The 11,170-nt window shown below is 39.7% G+C and overlaps 1 protein-coding gene across 1 annotated transcript in view; it reads right to left on the bottom strand.

The window, feature by feature from the left end:
• Positions 1-3,085: 3,085 nt before the first annotated feature.
• Positions 3,086-11,170, bottom strand: part of faah2a (fatty acid amide hydrolase 2a) — an 8,813-nt gene continuing 728 nt past the window's right edge. Inside the window, exons 2-11 of the mRNA XM_026941346.3 lie at positions 10,071-10,153; positions 9,829-9,965; positions 7,756-7,965; positions 7,004-7,123; positions 6,751-6,886; positions 6,035-6,152; positions 5,834-5,953; positions 4,666-4,777; positions 4,379-4,567; positions 3,086-3,549 (exon numbers count right to left, since the gene is read on the bottom strand). Of these exons, the coding sequence (XP_026797147.3) occupies positions 3,329-3,549; positions 4,379-4,567; positions 4,666-4,777; positions 5,834-5,953; positions 6,035-6,152; positions 6,751-6,886; positions 7,004-7,123; positions 7,756-7,965; positions 9,829-9,965; positions 10,071-10,153 (1,446 nt within the window). The 3' untranslated portion in view covers positions 3,086-3,328. The remainder of the gene's footprint in view (positions 3,550-4,378; positions 4,568-4,665; positions 4,778-5,833; positions 5,954-6,034; positions 6,153-6,750; positions 6,887-7,003; positions 7,124-7,755; positions 7,966-9,828; positions 9,966-10,070; positions 10,154-11,170) is intronic.

Here is an 11,170-nt window from a genome sequence, read left to right as displayed (position 1 = left end):
AAGCTATCACACAGAGTAATCAGTGAATGCTGGTTTAATTTGAATTTTCCTGATGTAAGTTTACGGTGTTTATTGAGTGGTGTTACAAGTGACCGATGCATTGTTACAATTGTACCACTTTGCAAGTACAACTGTAACACAGAACTCCTTTTAGTCTCAGTGAAACTGTACAGCACTACACAGCTGATGATATGGGTAAACTCGCACATGATAAAAGAAGTAACTATATGCATGATGTTATGTGCGATGTATGAAGTCTGCCATTTAAATCATCTTTGAGTAATTTAACTTGAAGTCTGCCTGCCATTTTTGTTGCAGAGTCATATTTTTTTATAGCTGTGTCACAAATCACATACTGTGATCTAATAATACATAGGTCAAATACAAACTATGAAGTAATCTGTAAGAACTGTAATCAATATTCAACACAATTAATCAGTAGAGCATACATTTAAGTGGTTTTGATGATTCAGCATGATTTGCTTCTTCCCCCCACCATCCCAGTGCTTCTGGTATTTCAATCTAATTCTGTTTTGCTCTCTCTATTTTACATCCATAGCCTAATGACTGTATTTTGTATACCCCTACCCCAGCTCACTACAGTCAGTAGCTCTGTGGTATGAAGCATGAGCTGATTTTGAGCTGATTTTGATTTTGATGCTTCTGGTATTTCATTTCAAATGTGTTTTGCCTGCTGTGATAAATAAAAATAAATAAAGACTAGTCATTCAATTAGGCTAAATCATGAAATTAATGGCACCCTATAAAAGGAGTTGTTAGTGTAGACAAAACCCATGCATACAACACATACAGTATATTACACACACATACACACACACACATATATATATATATATATAATGTATAGTAACTATTGTTCCTATCACTGACACAATACTATTATTACTGCTGCCTAACTAGGTGTCAGAAAACTGGAGCTTATGTAGAGCATGTACACAACCATCAAGTTCTTTATCATTAAAGCAAAACATGAAGCAGACTGAGACCAGTTTGTTTTCACAACGTGCAAATGAACTAGACCACAAAATGAACCACAAATGAACATTTGCTTGTCACTTTAGAGGGGTCTGAGTTCATCTGTTGTGTCTCACAAAAAATGGGGTCCCAGGAGGACTAGTGGTTAGGCCACAGCGCTCTCACCATTGCTTCCAGGGAAACAAACCCCAACCACTGGGGTTGCGTGCAACAGTGCGCTTTCAGTGCCGGTCCCAAGCCCGAATAAAACTGGGGAGGGCTTTGTCAGGAAGGGCATCCGGCATAAAACTGTGCCAAATCAAATAAGTGGACAAATGATCCACTGTGGCGACCCCTAATGGGAGCAGCCGAAAGAGGAACAACAACATATGCACAAAAAGTGCTGAGTCAGACCACTTGGAACACTTGACTGGATCAACATAGAAAACACTCAAAGAGTACTACTTGTTTAAAGCAAGGCAAAAAAAAAAGAAAACACAACATTAAAAAAAAAAAATTAGTTTTGGTGGATTTAATTTTTGATACCAAAGACTATGTGTTTGTTGTGAATGTTTTGGTCACAGGACAATTGCTGGACTTAGTTAATGGTCCTACATGGAACCCTTGTCTGATAAGGAAATACACAATTATATGGACTAAAACATTTTCATTTTAAATTTACAGAATAGTGTTGCTAGTACTGCTCCAGGGTCCTGGGTTTGATCCTAAACACATGTCCTGGGGTTCCTCCAGGTTCTCTGGTTTCCTCACATCTCCTAAAACATGCCAGTAGGTGAGCTGACTGAGCTCACGGAGGTGGAGATTTTACTTTCTTCTATCTTGAGCATCGTGTCCGTTGTGCAGTTGTTTCTATTCTAGTTTGTGTGTTATTATTATGAGTTATCTGGCTACAGTTGTGCTACTCCTCATACAGCACTTTCTTCTTAAACAGTGTAACCTGATTGTGGAGAATCCTGTAAGATGTGGGTGTAATCGAGTGCTGGGACAGGAGACTATTAATTAATAACGACTATTAATTAATTTTCAAAATGTGCCAGATGCAGACATGACACTCATCAACTTATAACATGGGTCAAAGATGAGGCGTGACTTTTTTGGGTCTGAAGGCTGTTTATTTTACAGAAACATTTTAATATGCATAAATATTACACCTCATTCCATTCTTACTTCTCATTTCTTTAATAAAGGTGTTCACAGGGATCTGTGTTACTATTCTGCTGTTTAAAAAAAAATCACAATAAAATTACACTTTAATTTCTGTAGCATGTATAACATTTCTTTCTTTCTCTCTGTGGCATGTCTTAATAATAATAATATTAATAATACATTTCCTTTCTTCTGTATATATATATATATATATATATATATATATATATATATATATATATATATATATATATATATATATGTACACACACACACATACACACACACTATATGGCCAAAAGCTTGTGGACACCTGACCTTGTGGATACCTGTGCTTGTTGAACAACAAATTCCAGATTTAGTTGTCTTTTGCTGTTATAGTAACCTCCACTCTTCTGGGAAGTTTTTCCACTAGATTTTGGAGCGTGGCTGTGGGGATTTGTGCTCATTTAGCCACAAGAGCATTAGTGAGGTCAGGCACTGATGTCGGGTGAGGAGGCTTGGGGTGCAGCCAGCGTTCCAGTTCATCCCAAAGGTGTTCAGTGGGGTTGAGGTCAGGGCTCTGTGCAGGGCTCGAGTTCTTCCCCTCCAACCTTCACACACCATGTTTTCAGGGGCTCATTTTGTGCACAGGGGCATTGTCATGCTGGAACAGGTTTGGGACTCTTAATTCCTTGTAATGCCACAACATACAAAGACATCCTATATAATTGTGTGCTTCCAACTTTGTGACAACAGTTTGGGGAAGAACCACATGTGTGATGGTCAGGTGTCCACAAACTTTTGTATATATATAATATATATGTATATATAAAACCTCAGTAGTTTAATTGTAATTTAAAAATAATTTAAATTACAAAATTACACATTAGTATTACGGCATACTTGAATTATATTACATATTATATATTATATTATATTTCCTTTCTTCCTCCTTGCAGGCTTTTTCTTTCTTTCTTTCTTTCTTCACAACAAAATGACATTGATCTCTGTGGCAGAGATAATAATAATACATATAGTTTCCTTTCCTTTACATACAGTATTTCCTTCCTTCCTTCTTGCAGTCTTTTTTCCTTCCATCCTTCCTCTCTATCTATATTTAATATTCCGTTACCCACATTATTATGTGGTAACTGTAAGCTTTGAGAAGTTAAAGTAACTAAGTAATGCATGGACAGTTTAGTAGTTATGTGGCATTACTGACATTGTTCGAGGTGCAGTTTAGTGTGTGCTCTGTGTCACCCGGCTCACTCCATCCGCCAAAAGCTTTCTCCAGGTACAGAGCGGTGGCCAAAGAGAGATGATCCTGTAGCTTTCCTGCCACAAGCTGCAGTCCAAGTGGCAAACCCTCCACACTAAGACCTAAAGGACACTGGGTCACCGGCAGCCCAAGGATATTAAAGATCCCTGCACAGAGAGAGAGAGACGTTTATAGGAGAAAAGCAAGATATTGACAATCTGGACAAAAGTGAATAATAAAACATCTTTATGATCTTATACAAGTCCTTTGGCTTGATAATACTGAACATGAGGTTAGATAAATAAATAAATAAAAATAAAATAAAAAACAGTAAGAGAAGAGTGTTACAGTACTGTTTTAACACACTCTCATTGATTTGTCTTCGCTATTTCTCTTCTCTAAGCCGTTCCTCTGCTTTATTACCCCTTTCAGGCTTGAGTGATTGGGTCAACATGAGCAGGAGGCATTTTGATTTAATTCTTCAATAGTTACAAATGGAGCTAGCACCCAAGATGGATATCTGTGTAGACATTTTTATGTGTCTCAAAAGTGTCTCTAGTGACCACTTGAATGGATTTTATGACTAGCAAGGTTGCCAGATTTGCTTGACAAAAGCCACTTCATGAGGCTGCCCATGCTTGCTGGGTTTATTGGGCATTTTCATAGCCTTGTGTGTGTGAGGATTATGGGGTCAGTTCCTCCAGGTAAAGCATTTTGTGGTGAATGGCAACACTGGTGACTATGTGACTCATGACAGTTGACAAGTTCATCTTCAATTTTGGGACCAACTCAGAAAATGGTTTGAGTATTTATCTCACAATGCCTATACAAGACACATTGGATCCTGTTCACACTTCAGATAGGATCATTCAGGGGGGAACTGATACCAGATGAAAAAAAGACCAATGGTGCTTTGAATGCTTTGAATTTGTGATGGAGAATCAAACAGAAAGTGATTCATACATTACTGAAACACAAGGAAGTGTAAAGGCTGACCTGTGTAAGAAAAGTTGAAGGGGGTAAATAGAGGCTGGTGGTGTTTGGGGGCCAGCTGAGGGTGTGAAGGATACAACAACACTCCGTCAGTACCCAAAAGCTCCTCCAGCTCCTTTTGCAGACTCTCTTTCTGCTGCAGAATGAACTGAGATGGCTGTGAGCTCTGAAACATCTCCACCAGGGCCAGACCTGAGCAACAGAAACAGGCAGTGAGAGCAAATGAGATCCCAGGAAGGGTTGTGATATCTCTATCCTTCTCTTTCACACACAAAAACAGAAGCATGTACCTATAGCAGCCATGGTGTGAGGGGACAGTCCTAGAAACCATTTGAAAAGCTCCCACAGAGGCCACACTGTCTTCTCTCCTCCACCCATCAGCTCAGCAAAAGTAGTAGGGGACTGAAATAAAAACAATCCTCAGTTAGTCCTTAGTTAGCACTTATCAACCCAAACATAAAGCTTTATGCAAAATTGAGCCAAGTTTTTCATCCTCAATTCATAGTTTTTGTAAGTCTTACCACTGATTGAGAGAAACATCTCAGTTGCACACCTAAACCTTCATCAACACCACCACATTATGTGTGTTCCCTCAAACCTGCCCATGTTGGGGTATGTATAAAACAGTTAGTGTTAAGAGAGAAGGGATCATAAAACTTCACAAAAAGCAGCAGCAGATCCTCCCTGAGTTCCAAAATTGTTTTTAACATGTCCTCATCAGCTGCACAACTGGCCACTTGCAGTACTAGAAGTAGCTCTTCAGTTTAAACCAACTTGAACTTGGACACACGTACAAGCTAGCTAAAGTCGTTTTCTTGGCAAGTCTTTTAAATGAACTAGCTAGAATACTAATTAACTAGCTGAATAATGTAATAAGGTTCAGCCATCACGTGCAGACAACGCTATATGAACACCCTATCTGAACACAGCACATCAAAATTTAAACATCTGCATTTCAGTGTTTCTGTGTATATTTATAGGCAAGTTCACAGTCTGCTCCTGAAAGTGACAGTCATGTTCACTTGATCGCTTGGCTTCCAAGTTCACTAACAAACTTCACTTTAGCATTGCAATGTCCTGAAAGATGGCAAAGATAATTCCTACAAAGGAAAACGCTAAAGGGAAGTCAATAGGTGGAACATAGTCACTGACTCTTTCAGTTTCACTTCCATCTTACTGCTCTAATGTATATAAATGTTCCATTTTATTCCTTCTAAACACACCTCACACTAAGACGCGCCAAAAGAAAATTCAAATTTCATTTTGGAAAGACAACTACACTCATTTGGAGGAAGCACCCTACAGAACAGTCATTTTTCCCATTTTCATATAATTGGATATAAATGACTGAAATTTGTATTAAAATAATCAGGACCAGGGACTGAAGTGACCCTTAGCTTTATGGACCCTCTTTCATCAAGGCTGCAGTGTAAAAGTGTACAAACAGCACAGGCAAACCTTTCCATCTCTGCCAGGCGAGGACATCATAGCTCCCCAGATCTGAAAGGAATATTTGAGCTGAGGGATGCGCAATTCTTGAACTTGGATCCCTAAGTCAGCCTCCAACCGTTCAACCACCTGAAACACACAAGCACATTACAGTTAAGAATTTTGTAATGTTCGTGTGTAGACATTAAAAATGAATCAAAACACACACACCTTCTTCTGTGCCTGAATCAGTTGTGGATCTACAGGAGAGAGAAGAGGTGATCCTCCATCATGAGGAACAGAGAAGAACCGGAGTTTCCTCAGATCCACATTAGCAGAGAGGGATAATCTGTGAGGAAGTACAGCAGATTTATGGTTTTACAGCAATTCTGAAGAGAGGTGTTTCATGAGTTTGTATTCCTGCTCATGCAACATGCTGATGAATTGATTTTGGCTTAGAAACCACCAGTACATAGTGTACATAGTACAGCTCATGTGTTTGGACTTCTGGAGACATTGGACTTCTGCTTGGAAGGTTTTGAGTTCGAATCCCAGCACTGCAAAGCTACCACTGCTGGGCCCTTAACCCTCAACTGCTCAGTTGTATAAAATGAGATAAATGTAAGTCACTCTGGAGAAGGCAGTCTGCCAAATGCCATAAATGTACTGTTAAGCAAGTGGTGTTATCCAACCTAAGACAGGTTACTGTCTACAGTAGATATCCCAAACTTCTGAACATGTTTACTAATTTGGCTGATGGTTAAAAATGAGTTGAATCCAATCTAAGCATATAGCTGAGCAGCTAGCTCTCTGGAGGTCCTGAGATTTGATCTCACAACCTTCCAATCACTTGCATATAACCTCAATCCCACCGCTATATTTTCTTTTTTGTCCAAAACAAATAGGTGGGTGGAAATCGCACTTATAAAAAATCTGATTGGACTTACTTTTCTGCGTTGGGTCCTGCCATGATCCTCAGCATGGGCAGAAGATCCTCAGCATAGCGGCACATGGGGCCTGTACAGAGGAAGCCTGGCTGCTGTCCAGACGCTGGGGGATACTGACCTCCGTTATTTACTATACCTGTAGACACATACAGACACAAGCAAAGTGACAGCATACCTCATTACAAACTACACAAGACTAAGGAATTAAAGATGTACATGTAGCATTTATCTTACATACACACTCTATTCCTACCTGAAGTTGGCTTATGTCCAAAGATGCCATTAAAAAAGCAAGGCATGCGAATGCTTCCTCCAATGTCTGATCCCACTCCAACCACAGAAGCTCCACTACCTATTATACTTCCCTCTCCCCCTGAAAGACACATAGAGAGAGAGACAGAGGGGTAGTGAGTGAGAACACAGGATGTATTTGATAATAATTCTGTGTTAAAGCGATAGTTTAAACATTAAAAAAAAAAAAATCAAATATACTGTACCCCAAATGCAGTCAGTCAGCCAATTTTGGCTAAGATATTCCAAGATTTAATCAGAAAATACCATCTAATGGCTTAATAGTAAAACGTGGTTTGAGTTTCGAGATATTCCTTAATATGCACTTGATGATGGGTTGTTTTATGCAGATTTGGCAACCCTTCTCTTCACCAATTGCAACCACAAGTGGTCACTGAAGATGCAATAGCCCTTAAAAATGAGGTGATGGGAAAAATCAATATAGTTTGCAAAATCATTTTCAAATAAAAACTGTAAAAGTTTTGATTGCATAACTATTCACCCCCTTTGCTGTGCATAACTCTAAAAAAAAAAAAAAAAACTAGAGAGATTCACAGCTCAGATGGGAGAACCTGTTCACAGGACAACCATAGCTTGAGATTTCACAAAGCTGGGCTTTATGGAAGAGTGGGGAATCATATATCCAATCATATCATGTATTGGATGGGGAGGGTTTAGGTGAATACTTTTGCATGGCACTGTAGGTGTCCTAACCTGAGCTGCCCCCTGCTATCCTCCCAAGGTCATAAGGGTTCCTGGTGATGCCATAAAGGTGGTTGTGAGACTCCAGCCACATGGCCAGCTCACTGCAGTTGGTCACACCAAGTGGAATTGCTCCAGCCCGCTTCAACAGAGCCACAGGTGGGGCATCCACTGCTGAAACCACCGCTCTCCTGCTCAGCAGTCCTGTAGAATTCGGCATGCCTGAGAGAAAGAGAGAGAAAGGCAGAGAGAGGGAGAAAGGACTGCTGTGCTGTGTTATTAAAGAAGGGTCTGTTGGCCTTGTTGGGCGTGTCTTTGAGTGGAAGCGATTTGTGCCTATATATAATCTCAAAGATGCACCTGCCAGTTGTTTTGAAATATCCGGTCCTCAAAAGCAGTTTTATGATTCTAATGAACATGTTTTATTCAGATATTATGTCAAATTACCACAGATAGCAAGCGTTACCTGTTTAGATGATAATCTCTCAATCCTGCAACATAGCTAGTTGCCTATTTTAGACATGTAGCTATATTAGTGTCATATTTATTAATATAACTTTGTCTCAGAAATCATATTAAGTTATACACCGATCAGCCATAACATTATGACCACTGACAGGTGAAGTGAATAATATTGATTATCTTGTTACAATCGCACCTGTCAAGGGTTGAGATATATTAGGCAGCAAGTGACCAGTCGGTTCTCGAAGTTGATGTGTTGGAAACAGGAAAAATTGGCAATCGTAAGGATTAGAGAGACTTTGACAACGGCCAAATTGTGATGTCTAGATGACTGAGCATCTTTAAAACGACAAGCCTTGTGGGGTGTTCCCGGTATGCAGTGGTTAGTACCTACCAAAAGTGGTCCAAAGAAGGATAACCGGTGAACTAGCGACAGGGTCATGGGCGCCCAAGGCTCACTGATGCATGTGGGGAGTGAAAGCTAGTCCATCTGGTCTGATCCCACAGAAGAGCTACTGTAGCACAAATTGCTGAAGAGTTAAACCTGGCTATGATAGAAAAGTGTCAGAATACACAGTGCATCGAAGCTTGCTGTGTATGGGGCTGTGTAGCCATAGACCTGTCAGAGTGCCCATGCTGACCTCTGTCCACTGCCAAAAGTGCCTACAATGGATAGGTGAGCATCAGAACTGGACCATGGAGCAATGGAAGAAGGTGGCCTGGTCCGATAAATCACGTTTTCTTTTACATCATGTGGAAGGCCGGGTGCGTGTGCATCGTTTACTGGGGGAAGAGATGTCACCAGCACGCACTATGGGAAGAACGCAAGCTGGCGGAGGCAGTGTGATGCTCTGGGCAATGTTCTGCTGGGAAACTTTGGGTCCTGGCATTCATGTGGATGCTATTTTGACACATACCACCTACCTAAACATTGTTGCAGACCAGGTACAACCCTTCATGGCAACGGTATTCCCTAATGGAAGTGACCTCTTTCGGCAGGATAATGCTCCCTGCCACACTGTAAAATTTGCTCAGGAATTGTTCGAGGAACATGACAAAGAGCTCAAGGTGTTGATTTGGCCTCCAAATTCCCCAGATCTCAATCCAATCGAACATCTGTGGGGTGTGCTGGCCATCAAGTCCGATCCATGGAGGCCCCACCTCGCAACTTACAGGACTTAAAGGATCTGCTGTTAACGTCTTTGTGCCAGATACCACAGCACACCTTCAGGGATCTAGTGGAGTCCATGCCTCGACGGGTCAGGACTGTTTTGGCAGCAAAAGGGGGACCAACACAATATTAGGCAGGTGGTCATAATGTTATGGCTGATCGGTGTAGTTGCAAGATATAAATTGTTAACAATTTTTGAAAATGATTTTAAAATCATTTTAGGAATACTCATGAAATGAGGTTGGCTTATATACTGTATGTATATAATGGATCATATCATGCTATACTGCAGTCTGTACAACCATGCACATTATATTCCAATATGCTATACTGTGTGGTGTATTGTACTATTCTGCATATACCACAATCATTATTTTTTAACTTATTTTCACTAATTATTTCAGCTAAAGGACAGATGCTTATTAAATGAACAGACATGTGCCCATAGTTACCCTGCAGGGCGAAGGCCTCTTTCACAGTAAAGGGCACTCCGAGAAGAGGAAGCCTGTCCTCCAGTACATCCTCTCCTCCTGTCTCCTCCTCTATCAGTTTATCTACCTGTGCTGCCTCTTGGAGCGCTGCAGCAAACCTGATCAAGTTAAAAAGAGATAGAGAGGGGTCTACGATCAGAAGAGAGTTCAAAAATCCATGACAGTTGCAGATAAAAAAAACAAAATACTTGAGCCTCACTCACCTATCTTTAACCAAAGCATTGATTAGTGGGTTGACTTCCTGGATGCGATCAATGTAGGCCTGAACCACCTGGACACTTGTTACCTAGGGTACGAACAAAACCCGAACAAATAAAATCTGAACATGAACTTTATAGACTTTTCATCTCAACCTGAGATGGATGCCAAACTAGAGACATTTAAAAGTGAAAACTGCCAAATCACTACTTTCTTAAAGATGTGATGAGTGTGGAAATAACTACCAAACACTATCAATTATTATTTATGTACTTGTTTGGAGTTATTATTTATTGTTACATAAACTGAATGGCTTTAAAATTAATTTAGTCACATTAATGCATATATGAGTTTTTCATTTCCTAATTTAAAGATCAAAAGCTTACAAACAAATATATATAATGTCAACTTAAATATAACTGCAATATTAATTAAACTATAAAAAAGTGCAGGACTAAAAAGCTTTAAAAATGTAAATATTCATATTTATTTAATATTTAATTTAAAAAATAATCTGTGCTGCAATCATAATAGGGCATGTTTTTTAGAAGAGCTAGATGATTTAGCTCTTCTAACAGGACTTTAAAAATCCCTTTCAACACATCTGCACTGCTTAGAACTTGGGAACAAAAATCTACTTATGCATTACTTTTTTCCCTAAATATGGCAATTTGTTTGTAATGATGCGAGTTCAAAAGACTGTCCACTGCTCCTGAATTTAGTTCCCACATATTTAAAGCCATGTTCAGATTAGGACATAAGCCTTGAACAATAGGCTGCTCATTTCTCTGGCTGTCTCGACCTTTATACACGCTAAAACAGCCAAGTTCTGTACACAGACTTGAAGACGTGCAACTATTAAAATAAACCATCCCTTTCCAAACTGCATGAATGTTGCAGTGTCTCTAATCCAACGGTTTGCAAAAAGCAGTGGTCCATGAAGCATAACCAGGGGATTTGTGATTATTATTATTATTATTATTATTATTATTATTACTATTTTCTTTGTGTTGGAAATCCCAACCCAGTGTCAGTGACGTGTGTGTGATTGTGTGGGTGTGTGTTTGTGTGTTTACTTGAATTGAAAGGGTTAACTCCAAACCTT

The sequence above is a fragment of the Pangasianodon hypophthalmus genome, chromosome 3, assembly GCF_027358585.1.
Source record: "Pangasianodon hypophthalmus isolate fPanHyp1 chromosome 3, fPanHyp1.pri, whole genome shotgun sequence".
NCBI classification, from domain to species: Eukaryota; Metazoa; Chordata; class Actinopteri; order Siluriformes; family Pangasiidae; genus Pangasianodon; species Pangasianodon hypophthalmus.
This window is presented reverse-complemented; position numbering and strand designations above follow the sequence as displayed.